Source organism: Cyclopterus lumpus, chromosome 12 (assembly GCF_009769545.1).
Source record: "Cyclopterus lumpus isolate fCycLum1 chromosome 12, fCycLum1.pri, whole genome shotgun sequence".
In the NCBI taxonomy this organism is placed as follows: domain Eukaryota; kingdom Metazoa; phylum Chordata; class Actinopteri; order Perciformes; family Cyclopteridae; genus Cyclopterus; species Cyclopterus lumpus.
In genome coordinates, this window is record NC_046977.1 from 17,744,490 (window position 1) to 17,762,683 (window position 18,194).

The 18,194-nt window shown below is 42.5% G+C and overlaps 1 protein-coding gene across 1 annotated transcript in view; it reads right to left on the reverse strand.

Moving 5' to 3' along the window:
* Positions 1 to 17,282, reverse strand: part of LOC117740748 (myosin-13) — a 47,391-nt gene extending 30,109 nt beyond the window's left edge. The window contains exons 1-3 of the mRNA XM_034547286.1: positions 17,246 to 17,282; positions 17,037 to 17,156; positions 14,562 to 14,680 (exon numbers count right to left, since the gene is read on the reverse strand). Coding sequence (XP_034403177.1) covers positions 14,562 to 14,680; positions 17,037 to 17,156; positions 17,246 to 17,282 — 276 coding nt within the window. The remainder of the gene's footprint in view (positions 1 to 14,561; positions 14,681 to 17,036; positions 17,157 to 17,245) is intronic.
* Between the last annotated feature and the right edge of the window lie 912 nt (positions 17,283 to 18,194).

Sequence of the window (18,194 nt, forward strand, 5' to 3'; positions counted from 1 at the left end):
AATCAAAATCCAATGGTCAAAAAATCTGAAGTGAACATAGGCAGCGTGACGTCACCCAGCGGTTTATTGACTACAGTTGAGAAGCCTTGAGTTAAGCATTTTGGCCATTGCAACCAGAAGTGACACAAGAGGGTGGAGCTAAGTACTAAGACATTTTTAGGAAACCAAAATGTTACAATTACCTTTTATCAACTGAACACAAACTGTGAAAGGGTTAAAGTTTTATGACGAAAACCCGGACAACTCCCAGACCAGAAAACGCCGTGACATTGACCTGTCAATTACAAGGTAGCCCCTCCCTAAAGAATACCTGCTTTATGATCTCTTTGACTCTAAATGGACCATAATTTACGATATGAACATCATGTTGACTTGAAACTAGAGATTGAGATCATAAAGTCATCTTTATAATGTTTACCGAGGGAATAAATCAGGAGAGAAGTAGAGTCATTTTCTCATAGACTTCTATACAATCGGACTTCTTCATACAGCCAGAGGAGTCGCCCTCTGCTGGTCAGTAGAGAGAATGCAAGTTTAAAGCACTTCCGCATTGGCTTCACTTTCCAGAATGTGAGCTTTCCCCTCGATCCCAACTAGTGTGTCTTGGCGGAGACTTCCATGTCCACCTGTCAGGTGGGGGTGATGTAGAAATATGACTCTCTGCCAGCTTTGACTGTGATGGATTACCTCGCTCTGTGGAAGTCATGGTTGAAATCTGAAGTGGAATGAGCTCGAGATAGACTGTGAGATAGATAGAACCACACAATCTGATATATCTAATGCCTGGGCTGACTTTGTCACAACTAATCCCAAAAAGAAAAAGTAAAACTACATAACCTTAATGTCTCTTCTTATTGAAGCGATTCGAGAACTCTTAAGTTGGTTTCAACACTGAAACGTCAAAGTCCTCTATAGTATATAGCATCAGAAATGCTCAGTGTTTTTCGGAGGTGTTGTTAACCACAACACGAGTTTGCCTACTGAACAGACTCGGAGCCGGTAGGAGCTTCCCACCCACCACTGTTCAAAGCCCATCACAGAGAGCCATTGTGAGACTGCGCTGAAGCAGCTAACCCGGGTGGCTCCTATGTACGGGTTTTATCTTAAAGGAGGAAATCAATCTTCATACATATTCATAAAAACTACAGATGGACAGCAGGCAATTAATTCCCTCACTCGCCGTATGAGTGGCTCTATTCACAACATGAGTGGGCTGGGTTTTCATGACACAGTGAGCCTGTGTTGTCTGATTAAATGCAATCAAAACAAGTCCATTGTGTTTTAATCCCTCTGAGAAAGATTACATGTGCTGACAGGAGTTTAAGGGAGCAGAGAGTGGAAATTCTAGCTGTTAAAAGGAGGATGGAGGTAAGGTAACACAAAAAACAAGCAAAGTCCTTTCTTTAAAAAAAGAAAAATCTCATTATAAAACCGTTTCCAATGAAATTATGTTTCTATGCTGCTCATTTGTTTCAATTTGGAACACAAATCAGTAGTGTACAAATGTAATTTCTATGAGACAGGGTTTAACTGTCGGAGTAACCTAACCTGACATCGTTCAAGGTTTTGAAAATGAAACATTCCTCTGCTCATAGAATGCAGCATACTGTATCACTTAGTCCAAAGTCAAATGTTGGTTTCCATATGAAAACATAAAAACTTCCTTTAACGAACAGCATTCCCAAAACCAGAGACCTCGTCCTGCTGTTACAGACTCGTCTGAAGTGTTTACTTTAGACGAGTCTGTAAATGGAAGGCCAGAGGAGTTTAGACAGCAGAGTTGACAAATAAAAGTAAAAGAGCATAATTTTATGAACAAATCACATTTTTGGTTATAAGAGCTGAATATTTCTAAATACCTCTTGTTGTGTGAAACATGGGCGCCACAGGCTTCAACACAGGTGTACTCTGGCTACTTGTTTAATAACACTGTAAATAGACTAGGCATATTGTTTTAAAAAGGACTTTTACAAATGTATTAAATGCCAATTCCTTAAAATATAAAGTAAATATATATTTGTGTTAACGCCAACTAATGTGTATGAAATGCAGTGTGTTGCACTTCATATGTAAAATCAACAATACTCATATATATATAATAAATACAGACACATACATACATACATACATACATACACACACACACACACACACACACACACACACACACACACGCACACGCACACACTAAATGCTTTAATAGCTGCTGAGCTGTAAAAGGTTTCTAAAATACTCACTGCAGGACCCGGAGAGAGAGAGGTGTTCATGGTGACTCAAAACTCATTGCCTGACTGAGCTAAGACCACAGGGGGGTTCCTGTGTATGTGTGTGTTAGTGGGGGAGGGGGGGGGCACTACTGTGTACATGGAGATGACCCTAACTACAACCTCCCCACTGACCAGAATGGACAAGCAGAGAGAGAGAGAGAGAGAGAGAGAGAGAGAGAGAGAGAGAGAGAGAGAGACTGCTGGTTAATGTCCGGCCAGAGCTTGTCAGGGTTTCTGTGCCTGATTGATAAGTTTACTCAACCTCTGTGTGTGTGTGTGTGTTTGTGTGTGTGTGTGTGTGTGTGTGTGTGTGTATGTGTGCGTGTGTGTGTGTGTGTGTGTGAGAGAGGAAAAAAACTAAAACACAAGCTAGAAATGAAGGCATGAGTCCTAGACTTACAAAAGAAAACAAGATGAACGAAATAATAAAATGTTCCACATTTAGGCTTGAAAAAAAGAAGAAGCTCATCTCAATATAAACAAACTAACAGTTGGGGAAGTCAGCGGTGAGGAACAACAAACCACGCGTAACCGGAGGTTGCGTTATTGGATCACAAAGTTCAAGTCTTTACAACCCCCCCCCCCCCCCCCCCCCCCCCCCACTCAAGTCATAAGAGTCCTAATTCCCACCCCAGGGAGTGTCTGGGTGGGGCCTGCTGTCTGGCAGGACGCCAAGTCAGACACACCTTGAAAAGCTGGCAGGTATGGGGAGGGCGGAGCCTCCCTGCAGGTCTGCAGCCCTCTCTCTCTCCCTATTTGTTGACTTTGCTCTTTTCAGGCCTTGTTTCTGCTGTCCCTTTATCCCTCAAACACACACATGATTGAATGAAACAAGATTATGAATCTGAAACCCTGCCAGATGGTGCAGTGGTCAATACACTGCAAAATACGGGAAAAAAGTATTGGACTACGAAACTAACAAAAATGTAAATGTCCTCAGGGTGTCGTTAAAAGGCTGTAAAGGCAAATTACATTTGAATATTTCTTGTATCACTTGCTTTTTTAATTTTAATTTTGTCATCATGTAGGGAGCTGCAATTAATGTCGAATCACCACACATAATGGGATTCTTCCTCTCGGGAGCATGAATATTTACAGGGGATTCAGCTCATTTGATGGAAATCGGGCCTGTGATCTGGGGAATAGCTCGCTGTGGACTGAAGCGTCACGCTAACCGAGCTTAGTTTTTACTCAACCAAACCGGCTCGGCCTGAAAGCCACATTTTACAAGTTGTTTCATATACAAACACATTGATCAGTGTAGCTTTGCGTTAAAGTACTACTGTTTATTTCCCTCACCAGGGAATAGCCTGACGGTCCCTGAATCCTTCAGTATGTCATCGGACATTCAGTCAAAGCACAACTTCACTGATAAGAGTGACTTTTCCTCCCTGAGAAACTCAGAGGAGCGTCCCATTCCTTTCAGATGAGACACTACAGACTCTCCCTGTTTGAACAAATAACATTGTGCAGTCAGATGAGCTCGTTTTTAGGAAGCAGGAAGTTAGGAATCACTGTGTCGCCTGTTGTCATTTACTTAGGCCTGTCTTCACACTGTCTAGCTAATGTGCAGCTATTTGAAAATCATTTGTATAATTTCTTCACAGTTTATACGATTTTATAGACATGCTTTATATATATATATATATATATATATATATATATATATATATATATATAATAAATAATATCTTATCATCTGTCCATCTTCTCAGAGGTCAGAGGTCTGTGGATCTTGACTGTCATGATAACCATGTGTGTGTGTGTGTGTGCGTGCGTGCGTGCGCATCACCCCTCCCCAGCATGCCTTGCTCATGACTCACAGCTGTGGTATGTCACTTGGTGTGCTGGTGCACTTTGATCCAGTGGGAGGAGACGCCCTGCAGGCTCATTACCTGACCAAGAATGTTTCAAGCTGACAGCCCTGGCTTCACTAAACACTGAAAAAATTAAATTATGTTTACACAAATAACACACAACATGCATGTCATATCAAAAGATATGTTGGGTTGCTCAAGTTCCTCCAATGACGCTCAAACTGCACTCATGAAGGCACACCGAGCGAGACTCAAGCCGATACGCCAACAGCAACAACCGGTGCGCTGCCAAAACGTCAGTGGATATTAGCGGCCTTTTGACAGTTTGGGTTTTACCGAGAGGTCATTGCATACCCGACCGAATGAATAAATGTTCCCCACCGGCTCTACGAATTACCGCCTCGTGGCCGTTTGCCTCCGCCAACCAAGTGAAGTTGCAGTTTCCATATGCATTCTCGAGTTATGAGGTTTTGAGAGGTCACAGTGACCCTTGACCACCAAATTCTAATCAGTTCATCCAGGTTTGTGCCGTTCCTGAGATATCGCTTTCACGAGAATGGGGCGGATGGACGGGCAACCTGAAAACCCGATGCCTCCAAGCTGGCAACGAAAATGCACGAGGGAAAAACTTTGGGTCTATTATATTACTTTTTTTCTTACACCCAAAATAATAAACACATTTGGGCTATTCAAATTGTGTTCAATTTGCTGTAGCACCTCAAACTAACCACTTCTTTTTTTGGGACTGTGGGAAACCCTTAATATGTGCTGCTACCTGTAAATCCAGAGCTCTCCCTCTCCGTCGCTCTCTGTAGGAAAAACAGTCAAACCAGTTTGTCCGTACGCAACGATACGGTGAATAAGCAACACAGCACCTCTCCTGTATTTGCTCCCCGTCTTTGCTCCTGCCCTGTTAATTGAAGCAGAGCCGAACCAGTTCCTCGGTATTTAACAAGTACACAAGTTTGAGATCACACCTCTCTGTCTCTCTTTTCACACAATCATTTTCTGTTTTCAACAGAACAGAGAGACCAGTTCCTGCCGCCTGGGAAAGCAGACAGCAAGAGAAAATGTTCATTATTACCCACGCCATGTTGTCACTTTCTAAAGTGCCTTCCTTTAAAACCAGAAGACCAATTTGGCACCAAGTTGCAGCCAAAGAAACGAGGAATTTCCTTCTCAGGATTTTCATTTTCAGTGGCAAACTGTGCCTTCGCACATCACAGATATGTTGGATTTATTACATACAATTTGACGCGTTCTGGTAACATCACAACATCACATTGTGTACACAATCTATTTGAGGTTTGGCACAACACAGCTGTTTTGCACACACACACACACACACACACACACACACATAAATCAAACGCGTAGAGGAAAAGAGATCACACATGATAGCGTTGCATGATTATGGGCCAAAAGCAGCCAATCATGCACGATTGTCCCCACCATAAAAAAAAGAGAGTGTCTGTCATTCGTCCAAAAGCTTAACGTGACAATTAAACAAATCTATTTGCTTTGATATTGCACAGAAAGTCAAAGACCAAAAAAACCGTAGAAGCAAAATGAAATGATCATAATGATAATTTCCATAATTCTCCAGTCCTATTGTATACAGAAAAGGAAAGCCTGGAGCCAGACAAACAGTAGAGTGATGTGCATACATGAAGACTTTCAAACTCTTTCACTTTCTCAACTCTTCCCTTTCGTAACTAGAACATCGACAAAAACAACAACATCATCCACTCTCCAAGCACTGCAGCTCCCACCCAGCACCCACCCAGCCTGCACCCACTCGGCCCTCCGACGAGGCTTAATGAGTAATAAGCACTGGGTGACCACAGTCTTGGAGTCAAGCCAACTTTCCCAGATGCCAAATTGAAGCCTGGAGGTACTGCATAATGCAAAACAACACTCATTAAAACTTGGAGGAAAAAAAACAAAACAAGGAGCTATAAAATGCAAAAATGCACTGAGACGCATTTCAGGAGATGCTCGGTGGCAGTTCTGAAATGACTGAGATGAATAATTAGGACTCTCGGGCGTCCATTAGCAGGAGAAATTAGAAGATGTAGAAAATGGGCTCCAAAACACACTGATGACCCCAACATCTAAACTGTTTGGCCTGAACATTATGTTAAGGTGGGGAAGGCTGATGAAATGGGATGAAAGGCTTTCAGTGCAGAAACATAATGAGAAGCTTTCAGATGAGATCAGTGCGATAACACGCCAGTTTGCAGGAATAAGTGTATGTTGTTTGGAAAAGAGAATTACAGAACTGTGTATAATGTATGTAACTGTGTCCCTCGCACGTTCTGCCTTCTCCACAAACCATTAACCAGGGTATTTCCTTTAAATTATCGGGTCTCGGTGAATCATGGGTAATCTGGAAAGTGCAAATGTCTCATGACATAAAGCACCATAAATCTGTTACGTTCAATGCATTCCAGGAGTTATTTCATGTCGACGTGCTTCTGTTTCTGATTTTACAAAGTACATCAAAAACAGGTTTCATGTGAGAGTTAGTGTTCTCTCTGACCTTCATGCCAGTGTTGCGTTTCAAAACACTCTTGAAGGTCATGATCTGGTTTTTCATTTTCCAGTTAATTCAAATCGCAGAAACTAATGTAGGTAGTTGAAAGGGTTTATTAAACTCCGACTGCGCTGTGATTTGTGTGTCTAAGTAACAGAAGGGCCCTCCTGAGACTTTGTTCATTCAAGGCTACAACTACAAATCCCTGGGATCCTTCTCTGCACTGCAGATGGATTGGATGTCATGTTTTGAGATCTGCCTTTGTTTTTATGTATTTTCCAATTTTGTTGCCAAGCTGCCCAGAGAAGACATGTCAATCAAAACATAGTGGGCTGTTCTCTCTTAGGGTGAATGTGTCTGTTCAGCTATGGTGGGTTTCTCTTATTGTAACTACTAGAGATGTCACTGTCTGTACTGTGCTGCCCACCGGCTGCTAACAGCGAATATTAATTTAAATAATTTCAAAACTGATATGTTGTTTACAATGTAGCATTATCAGGGAAGTGTTTCATCATTCCTGAACGACAGGGCGCTGGTAGTCTCAAACCATTATCCCCCGGTACCTCTGGTAGTTCTGTGGAAAAACGAGTACCATCACAAATTCAGAATTTTGGCATCGACTTGGAACCGAAATATGGGTTCTGGTGACATCCCTCATAACTACCCACTTCTTTTTGATTCCACACACACTGTAAATGTTAAATGTGCCATTTGCACTGCGCTGGAGCTTTGCACAGGCTAATAACACCTGAAAGACCCAGACACTCAACGAAAACCTCGGCTACCAATCCACAAAAGCAAGGATGGTGAGAGAACCCTTGCGAAACCAGTTGTTCTCGATAACACTGTGAGACATGGCATCAGTCTGCAGGTTTACAACGATGTTGACTCACTTAATTAAAATTGAATCAAGTCACACATTTCTTTCTTCTGACTCGGGAACAGCGCGGACGCATGATACAAGTTGATGACCTGTCTCTACTTGCACTATTTCCTACTTGTGTAAGCGTGTCAGAATGCTGTTATCGTACAGTATGTAAGGGCCAAGAAACAAAGTAATGTCTCTACCTTTACGTTAAACTACTTCGAGGAAGTCAAAAGACTTGACATCCTCTACACGCCATTTAAAGTCCAGATTACAGCCTGCATTAAAAAACGATAGTTGAATTACACACCACAATGATAAGTACACGGAACACGTCATGGAGTTCAACAGGGAGCTATCATTTACAGGTGAGTTGACCAAGTCACACGCACACGCACACACAAATGGAAATGATCGGAAGTATGTGATGTTAACATTGCAAACTATTTTGCGTGTCTGTGACAGACTGCAGTTCAAGGCTCACACCCTCATTCCTGACATACATGCCATCTCCAGCCACCTTCCCTCCTTTCCCACGAGCCATTGTCGAGTTGCATTTTGCGACATTGTGACACACTCAGATTCTTATGAGCTTCTCATATTGGTCCGGTACTAAAATCCAACATGTGCAATGCTAGCGACCAGTAGGCTGCATGGTCCGCTTTAGTTTTCGGTGATGAGTGATTGAAGTCTTATTCATCTTACCAATCAGGAAGTTGAGTAATACTTGACTGAAAATTCACAATTTACTCAGTATTTCTGGGGTTCTGGAGGAGCCAGCGGATATCCGAGCCCAGATTTTTTGTTTTCCGTGCGCTGGTCTGATTAGCAACTTGAGATGCAAGGATGGACCAGATTGCATATCCTCATACTTAATAATAATGAGTTCTGAGGTTGCATAGGTCCGATACCAAAATCCTGTTTGATTTCCGACAGATATCCGCAGTTACAGGATCTATTTATAGAGATTTTTTTTGTAATAATGACTTAGCATGTCTTTGTAAAACTAAGGTTAATTACTCAACACTTAGCTTGTTATTTTTAATATCTTTGATTACATTTCTACACAGATTTTTCCCAATCATTTTTGGGGAAAGCTGGTGCATGCTCCATTAGAACAGTTAATTTACATTTTTCAAAGCTGAATGTATTCAGCTAAATATGTAATTACTGCAAGCAAGCTGATTATCAGAAATGCAAGAAAACCAAATGTCAAACTGACTTTGTTAATGGTTCCTTTGCAGAATAAAACTGTGTATTAATGTCTTGTAACACAGAGCACAGTGGCTAATGGACTGAAACAGAGAGGCTTTTTTAGAGCATTATGTGAACTTTCTCCTGCTCCACATAAATTTCAATGCGTTAATGATTGATGGGCACCAGATGCCACCTCGGGGTGTTCCTCATACCAGACAACTTGACATTTGTATTATAATGGAAATGAATGCGGCACAATAGATGGCTTGTTCAGTAAAACTTTGGGGAGGCACAAGCTAAATACTTGTACTGCTTTAAAGAGCCATGCTTGTCTTCCTCACGTCTTCAGAAGGAGATCAATAAATAAATGTACAATGTACATATAGGAAATGAGACTTGCCATACCCACCTAACAACCATGTGCCCAACAACTACTGAACCCTACTGGATTTGAGGAGTGGCAGAGTTTTGTATTTTTTGATACATTTTATGTAATCTGAAACACCACAGACCTTATTTACATTAACGCATGGGTGTTAGTTTGAATTGAGATATTAATCATTTTGTGCCATTACAGATATAGATTACTCTAATGTTCCTTAAATTACCGATACACAACTTAGAAATCTAGCGTTTCCTAGAAGTATATTTGTCAGTGCCCATTTTGCAAAAACAACCTGATGTAAATAAAATGTTTGAAAGAGTTTTGTGACCGACTTCCGCATACAGCAGATCTAATTAGGTCCAGGTATCTACCCTGTGTCTGGGTTGGGACATCTGTGATCACTTCTGCAAACATGAAAAGAACAGAATGAAGAGAATGAAGGCACACAGACATACTTTACTCCTTATAAACCATGATGACAGCTGACAACACCCTGAACAAAAACGCATCGCACAGCAATGAAGGAACATGCAACACTACATGCTTGTCTTACTGTCAGTGTGAGAATGTTTAGATAACCCGCGCACAATTCTGATCACTTGAATTCACAGCTGCTCCTCTCTCTGGAAAATGGCTTATATCAACAGATCAGACAAAGTATTCATACTGAACATATCTGAACAACAGAAAATGGTAAACAGACTAGCATTTAGATAGCTCCTTTTGAATATACTTTGTTTTACTTTACATGCCAACATTTTCCATATTCACACCAACACATTCACACACCTGGATGGCACACCCTTCGGCAGCAATTTGGGGTTCAGCATCTTTCTAAAGGACACTTTGACATGCAGAAGGGAGGAGTCAGGGATCAAATCGCCAATCTTCAGATAAGCTGACGACCCACTCTATCTCCTGAGGTACAGCCGCCCTGTGTTTCCTATCTTCTACTTTTATGACATAGCTAAATGCTGAGGTAATGGAGGTTTCTGTGAATGTGTGCCCACACACACACACACACACACACACCCACACACACAGGTATCTGCAGAAAGAGATAGAGGTTTTCAAAAAACAATGACATCATCTATGATCTCATTGCTTATTAGGGGCTCAACGGATTATTAAACTCACGGTTTCGGATCGTATCACTGATTGGAGTGACCAATTTCAGATTGGATCAGCACAAAAGACAAAAAGGACGTAACGTGATGATAGCGTTATAATTTACCTTAGCCCAATACTAATTTTCACTAAACAGAACCTGAACGCATCATTATGGAACTGAATAGAACCTCTTTACGTTAGCAGTCCTGCCATTGTTACTATCTCTCCTGTAATTTTTCAACACAGAGTAGTTGTTCACAATGTAATATTATCAGGGATCGACAACTAGAGAGCATGATCAGTAAAACTTTATTTCATGCTATGATGGTTAAACTGGGTAATTAATCTGGGGTTCCCATGCGGGAAAAACCACGATGGGGGATCACTATAGATCATTTCGTTACACCACGATTGGTTATTAAAAGTTGGTAAATTCAAAATTCAGAGCACTTCTATTGCCTCCACATGCTCTCAACATAGTGACGGCTGACTGTGCTCAAGATGCCAAAAGTACAAACAACAACAACAGTGCTGATGGAGCCAACAGTGCTGACATTGGGGGAGTTATCACTTAGTTTTATATTTAATGTAATTTTTACAAAGTGTTGGAATGAGGTGTTGGGGGAAAACCTATGATATCACAATATCAATGCAAAGATCAGTAAAAAAGCACACGTAATTATTTCCTTACAGCTAGCAGGTTATACACAGCTTCCAGTCCAACCAGCTTCAATACATCGATGAATTGTCAAGTGCATTAGAACTGTCTGCCATTTCTGGGATCGCCCTAGCTATCACTGACCTCAAATGCCTACTGATTGCAGGTATCGCATCAATGGGAAAAAAACAAAATGATGCATGCAGAGCAGAATTAGAATGATACACACTATTTATCAAAATTCAAAAGAGAGCATTGGAATTTTGTAACCACCTAAAACAAATCCCTCGCCTAAAGGAAAACTCCAGAGAGATTCCCTGTCAGCCCTCTGGTTCTAGGACTCTCTGTTCATGAGCCAAAACCAAATTGGAATGCTGTTTGGCCTTCAACAGAGAATACACAGTGGCAGAACACCTTCCCACTGTAACTGACCCAACACTAGTCTGACGATGTACAAACTCAGACTTGCCATCGGGAGAGGCTGCCACGCAAAGGAACAAATTATGAACACAAAAACTATTTAGAACGCACGGCCAGTAAAGAAAAGCTTCCACATTTCTAGGTGAATTACAGCAATGTGCAAACACAGCAGCAGGAAGTGTGAGCTTTTTAGAGGAAAAGGACAACCAAAGGAATAAAACCACCGTGAAGACTGACACATCATCTGCGTATACCTGCACTGAGTAGAGACACTGTCTATCTCTGTACAAAGAAACCGTATATATACACATCCTAGCAGTTGCACTGTGCTCACTTTTTTGTATTATTTTGTTATAGATTTTGTTACAAATTTTAACGCATTGTTTAAAATGTCAAATGATCTTTACTTGTGTGTACATAAGCCTAATACAGATATCTTTAAAAGCCAAATAATTTTTTTCTGTTCATTATTGAAACTTTACTTTTACCAATTGTATTTTTTTTTCATTACAATATTGTAATGTTACACAGCTCTTTATTTTAGTAGATCTTTGCTTATTGCACATACATTTTCAGTACATTTAAAATTGGACTGAATTTAATTGCAATTGAGTAAAAGAGAGAGAGTTGGGTGTGTGCTGGGCAAAACTGAGAGAGCACAGTTGGGTTTTCTCGTTGGTCTGGTTGGTTAACTGAGTCAAGGGAAAGAATGTAGTCCCATTAAAACACATTAAAGGGAGGGAGAGAGAGGGTGTGTATCAGAGTCAGAGAGCTGTGTGCGTATATATATATATATATATATATATATATATATATATATATATATATATATATATATATATATATATGTATATATATGTTCTGGTCTTCTGAACTTCACATTTGCTGCACAGTGTATAATTAAAAGCACAGATATTGTGATTAATGCTTTCCCTCAGTGTGCACGCTCAATGACACACTCCACATTTTAAACAGGTACATTGTGCACATATTTAAAAAGAAATCAATCAGTCACTCAAATTCAAAGAGCGGATGTCGAGAGGTGTGGCAGTACATAGAGTTCATCATTATCTCTCAAAACGAAAATAAGCAATTACCAAACAATTAAAATAAGAAATAAGAAAGTGAAAAAGAGGAAATAAATAAAAGGAAGAGTCACAACCAAAACGGACAAGTGAATCGAGACATTATATTACATATGGGAAAAAGAGGGCGATAAAGACAATTAGAGCATAAAAAGATGGACGTGAAGATAAATAGAAAAACTGTCGAAAGAGCCAGAGATGCTAGCAGCTGATATGAAGTCGGGCTTTCAGCATTCCACAGCGTTGAAAAACTCTTAAACATGCATGACTGACTCCTCTGTTTGCCTGCAGAAGTTCGGTGAGACATTAGCGTCACAGCAATGTTTTAAATGCATCAGAATGCAGGTTGACAGTCAGTTACCTTGAGACACACACAAACATCCACAAAGTCTACTTAGCTGCTTTCTATGACTCGCTAACACTGCAACACTAGGCTAGCAATTTCTAACTCAATACATTTCGGAGAGCGTTAAAATAGAACAAAGCACAATACATTTTCTGCTTTAGGTCACGCTATAAAATGGCTGATTGCTCCTGCCAGCGAGCGGTCAAGACTGCAAAGTTAGCTCCAGAAGCAATGAATTAGCTAGCTCAGGCGCTGAACAACGCAATAACAAGCTGTTTTGGCGTTGCCATTGTAGCAGTTGTGTACTCTCTTTCTTGCGTTGTGTATTATTCATTCAGTCACACTTGATCTTGTATTGGCTCCAACCCGCCATTTATTCAGGCAGCTACAGCAAATTCGTGTCATGGAGATAGTTCATTGGTAACGTAACACATTAGATTTCTCACGGCCCACCTTGTGGCAACAAGCTCCGAGGACTTGGCGATACGTACTGTAGACTGGGAAGAGTTTACGGGGCGTAAATCCATATATTAGCCTAGAAAGTTGCTCCGGCTAATGTGTCCGCAAACAGTTGCCTTTTTATATATCAAGGAGACAAATTGCAACATTATTACTCCATTATAATCATACAGCTCCATCAGAACCCTAGAAATACCGTCCGTTGCACCCTCAGGCTAAAACGCCATCAGACCGATAGTCGATGTGTTTTGAGGTTGGTTTCCCACCAACTCCTTAGTAATATTTAGTCCTTTAGTTGCACTGTGAAACTAAAACTATAAGCTTCCTCATGAAAATCATTAATGGAGCTGGACTGACTGACTGGACTGTTTTTTTTATTTATTTGACCTGTATCAAACCAGCGCTAACAAACACAAAACAATTTTCCCTGACTTGCTATTTTGTCCAAACACATGTAAGCTGTACCCTGCCATGTTTTTTTTCTGCCGCTGTTATTGTTTTTATTGTCACTAATTAACGAACAACTGACACCATGGCGGCATGTGGTGCTAATATAAGTGACATTACCGCCACCCGCCCAGCTGAAATAAAGATAAAGTCTCCCTTCTGCAGCCCTCTTATCGGAGCACAGTGCAGAGTACAGTCAGACTCGCCCTTGGACTGAGAGGCACTTAAAGACAAAACAATATATTTCATCGTTGGGAAAAATGGAAGTTTCATTTGCCACATTTGGCGCCGCACAGACATCCTGATGCTCTTTGCAGGCACCTCAATATCACTGATCCTCAGGACATGGGAACCAACGACATTCCAAGCAGTTTGAATGCCCCGCTTTAGAGCCTGCTGTCTTTTGTGCACAGGAACACTGTCACGTTGAAAAGTGTCTCAAATAACATTGTTTGCTGTAGCATTAACATGTTCCCTTCACTGGAACTTTGTGCCCAAAACATGAACAGAGGAGCGGACGGGAGTATCCACACTTTTGGGAAATTGGAAGTTCACACTGACTGTGTGTCAGGATTAGGGCCACATGTGTCAGAAGTCACATGTGGCCCTAATCCTCTTCCCTACACAATTGTGCTCTTCTACTGACAGGACATATTTTTACTTTGGTCAATGTTCTTCAGAAGGATATTATGCAACACTACACACTATTTGAGGTATCACCAGTGTGCCTCTGTGGCCCACTGGGTTTACAATGATCAAAGTGAGACTGTGAAGTACTTTTCTGTGATTAATTTGTCTCTAGCAGGTTTCCCCTCTCAAAACTCAAGCCGCTCTTCTACCACCGCCATCGACCCCGGCACCGGGGAGGAAAACGTGCGGTGAACTCTCTCTCAGATGACAGCAGCTCTGCACTGAGGGTGAGGGTTCGAACCCGCCGAGCGGCGTCCCGGTTAATCATCCGCCTCTTACCTTGTCAAGTGATCCCTCCGCGCTGCTCTGCTGCCGACTGACAGCCTGCAGTGTTCTGCCCCGACAGGAGTTTGCCTTGTGGGTGGATCCGGGGCTACACCTGGGCGTGATGCCGCAGACTCACGCACGCACACAAGCACGCACGCAGAGAAGTTGTTGATTTACCTGAGCGCGTGTTTCGGGCTGATGAACAGGCAGGTTAGAGTAGAGGGAAACGTGACGTCTAGTAGAGGACCAAGAAGAAAGTTTGCGAGTTATCTATTTCTTCTCTCTCTCTCTCTCTCTCTCTCTCTCTCTCTCTCTCTCTCTCTCTCTCTCTCTCTCTCTCTCTCTCTCTCTTCCCAACATTTTTTGGAGATGGAGTGCACCAAAATGCAACTATTGTAACTCATTCAGGAATGTCCTCCTCCCTTGAGGCGTATTGGTTTCCTGTTCTCACCTCTGACGTCACTGATGATTGTTTATTAAAGAACTGAACTGATAATCTAGCATTTTTCTTTCTTTTCCTATCTATCTATCTATCTATTATATTTTTCCCCAGCACATATCTGATGCTGATGGGTACGTGGATCACCACAGTTTATTATCTGGACTCTCTTTTCAAAGCCACAAGACTTTATTTCTGGGTGTCTGTTTCTGGAGGCGTGTCGAACTATTGTAGGTAATACACTCGTATAAGTACCTCATACAACCCTACTTCAGAACATCTAAACTGTCCCTTTAAGGTGAAAACACAGTCATCTTTTGAGTATCAGGGTCATTTTTGGAACCAACTGCCAATGCTGTTATTGGTTTTCTTAAGGACAGGCTCGATGTGATACTGAAAACATAAAAATTTAAACTTTGATGCCCCCCCCCCCCCCCCCCCCCCCCCCCCCCCCCCCCCCCCCCCCCCCCCCCCCCCCCCCCCCCCCCCCCCACACACACACACACACACTCCCCCCTGCTGTTGGTAAAACAGCCGCTGGTTGTCATAGGTGTCAGACTGAAAGCAGAGCTGCTTTGTGTTAGGCAACACTGACAACCACGCCTGACATTCCTCTGTGCCTGAGCTGAGAACACACCCATTCAGCTGGTTCACTGAGGACACACACATACAAACACACACACATGCACATGTACACATGCATTTAAGTGGCACTAACATCTCATTCAAATCTTTTGTTGAGGACAAGCCTGTTTGTGAAAAGAATAATCAGTACTTTTGAGGATGAATAATTCATTCTGTCTGTCTCTGTTGTCTCTGAGGTTACAGGAAGGTCAGACCTCAGATTGTCTTAATCAGATCTGATAAAAGTGGAGCACTTTATCATGTACAAACCAACGCACAAGCTTGATAGCTGAGGATTGAGACAGAAGCAGGGAAACCATTATGTGTTAAAAAAGTTCTTCGGGAATTATATATACATGAATCTAAACACAACCCTTCCCTCTGGGTTGGCCGGTTGGCTTGATTTAAAATGCATCTTCAATTATTTGTTGATTATAGTTTGTATTACTAATCTGAATCTGTAAATGTAGAGTAAAGAGTATTTCCCACTAAATATAAGCCTATGAAAATGTGTTGCTGTTTAATATAGCACATCCTATAGGAATACGATGTCCTGCCAACATGTCCCGGAGCAAAACAACTTTGTGGACAAAGTAAAGTGAGCAAAGTGTTCCCTCTGCTCCTGTCAGCGGTTCTCAGTCTGTTTCTCGACAGGCGATTAAGATAAACGTGTTCTACTAAAATCGTACTCTCTTTCATTTTCTTTTTCGCCATATTTTTTAGAAATGTGTCAGTTTCTTGCAATTAAACCAACCTTTGTCGTCGGTAAACAACGAACACTGACCTGCCCACGTGACAGTCATTACAAAGTTCCGCTGTACGGCCGCCCTTTGTTTACATCCACTGCACTTTATTCTAAACTGTAGATTGAGAATTGAGATTAAAATAAGTCAAAAGCGGATTTGAATATTTCACCGTGTTAGATAAGATAAGATAAGATTCACGTATTTACAGACATAGTAAAAAAGAAAAAAGATTTATCAGGGATGATAGCTTAGCCGTCATCCTCCCGTCTCCCACCACCTCGACCGTACCCAGAGGACACCCCAGCACACTGCTGGCCTTCTTGATGAGTTTATTTAGTCTCTTCCTGTCAGCTGTCGAGATGCTGCTGCTCCAGCAGACCACTCCATAGAAGATGCCCCCCCCCCCCCCCCCCCCCCCCCACACACACACACATGTCATGTCGGAAAAGGGTCCTCATGAGTGTCCCCTGCACTCGGTCCAGTTTATTGTTCAAGTCAACACACAGGTACAAGATTTTACAATCTTAATGTCCATTCCCTGGATGTTCACTGGTTCCGGAGGAGAGTGTTTGCTCCGGCGGAATTCCACCACCAGCTCTTTGGTTGAAGTTTATCTGGAGGCGGTTCCGCTGGCACCATCCTATAAAAGGTTCAGTTCCCTGTTTTCCTTGTCATCACCGGCGGAAATGAGGCCGACAATTGCAGAATCATCAGAGAGCTTTTCCAGGGGGCAGTTAGCAGAGTTGTGTTTATAGTCCGAGGTGTATATGGAGAAGAGGAATGGGGCCAGAACGGTTCCTTGTGGGAACAAGAACGGAATGGAATCATCAAAACCGTTCTGCTGCAGGACACCAGGTCTGACTCATATTCCCGTAATCCGCACATACTGTGGACGGTCGGTGGGGGAGTCCAGGATCCGTGCATAGTGGTGGTCCACCCCGGTCTGCTACAGCTTGTCCCTCAGAAGCAAAGGCTGGATGGTGTTGCAGGCACTGGAGAAGTCGAAAGACATGACTTTCACAGTGCTTGCAGCCTTTCCCAGGTGAGAAAGTCCTCTGTGAAGGAGGTAGATGACCGCGTCATCCACCCCGATGCCCGATTGATAGGCGAACTGAAGCGGGTCCAAATATGAGCTCACCAGGAGGTGGTGATGTACAAAGACCTCTCCAGGGTCTTCATCAATTGGGACATTAGAGACACTGGAAGTCCGCCGGTCTTTGGTACTGGTACCACTGGTTGTTTTTCCATAGCTGTGGTACTATCCCCAGCTTCAAGCTCATGTTGAAGACGTGCTTCTATCCCGCACAGCTGGTCTGCACAGGACCTGAGGAGCTTTGAGCTGATGTCGCCTAGACCCGTGGCCTTTCTCACCTTTATCTTCCTCCGTTCCTTTCTTACCTGGTTATATCTGAGGGACAAGTTGGGGGGTGGGGGTGCCGTAGGTTTGTTGGAGTGGGGTGGCGTGCTGGTCATGGAGTGCAGTGTGTGAGGAGTGTGGAGAGGAGCCGAGTGTTGTGGAAAAGGGTGTGGGGTGCAGACGATGCGGGGTTGCAGCAACATAGAGGTCTGGATGGGGGGAAGGGTGAATGGCTGATCAAATCTGTTAAAGAATAAGTACAGGTCATTCACCCACAGGCTGTTGGTTGGGCCCCTCGTGGCCAGACATCGCCTTGAGGCCCTTCCATACCCCGGTCATTTTGTTCCGCTGCAGCTTCTACGGAGCAGGGCAAAATAAAAATGTAATAAAAAGGGAAAGCTGCGTGTTGAAGGGTCGTCCCTTTGTGAATGTGAGTCACCCGACGGGGAGGTGAACACGTTGTGTCATCCGGCCGTTCA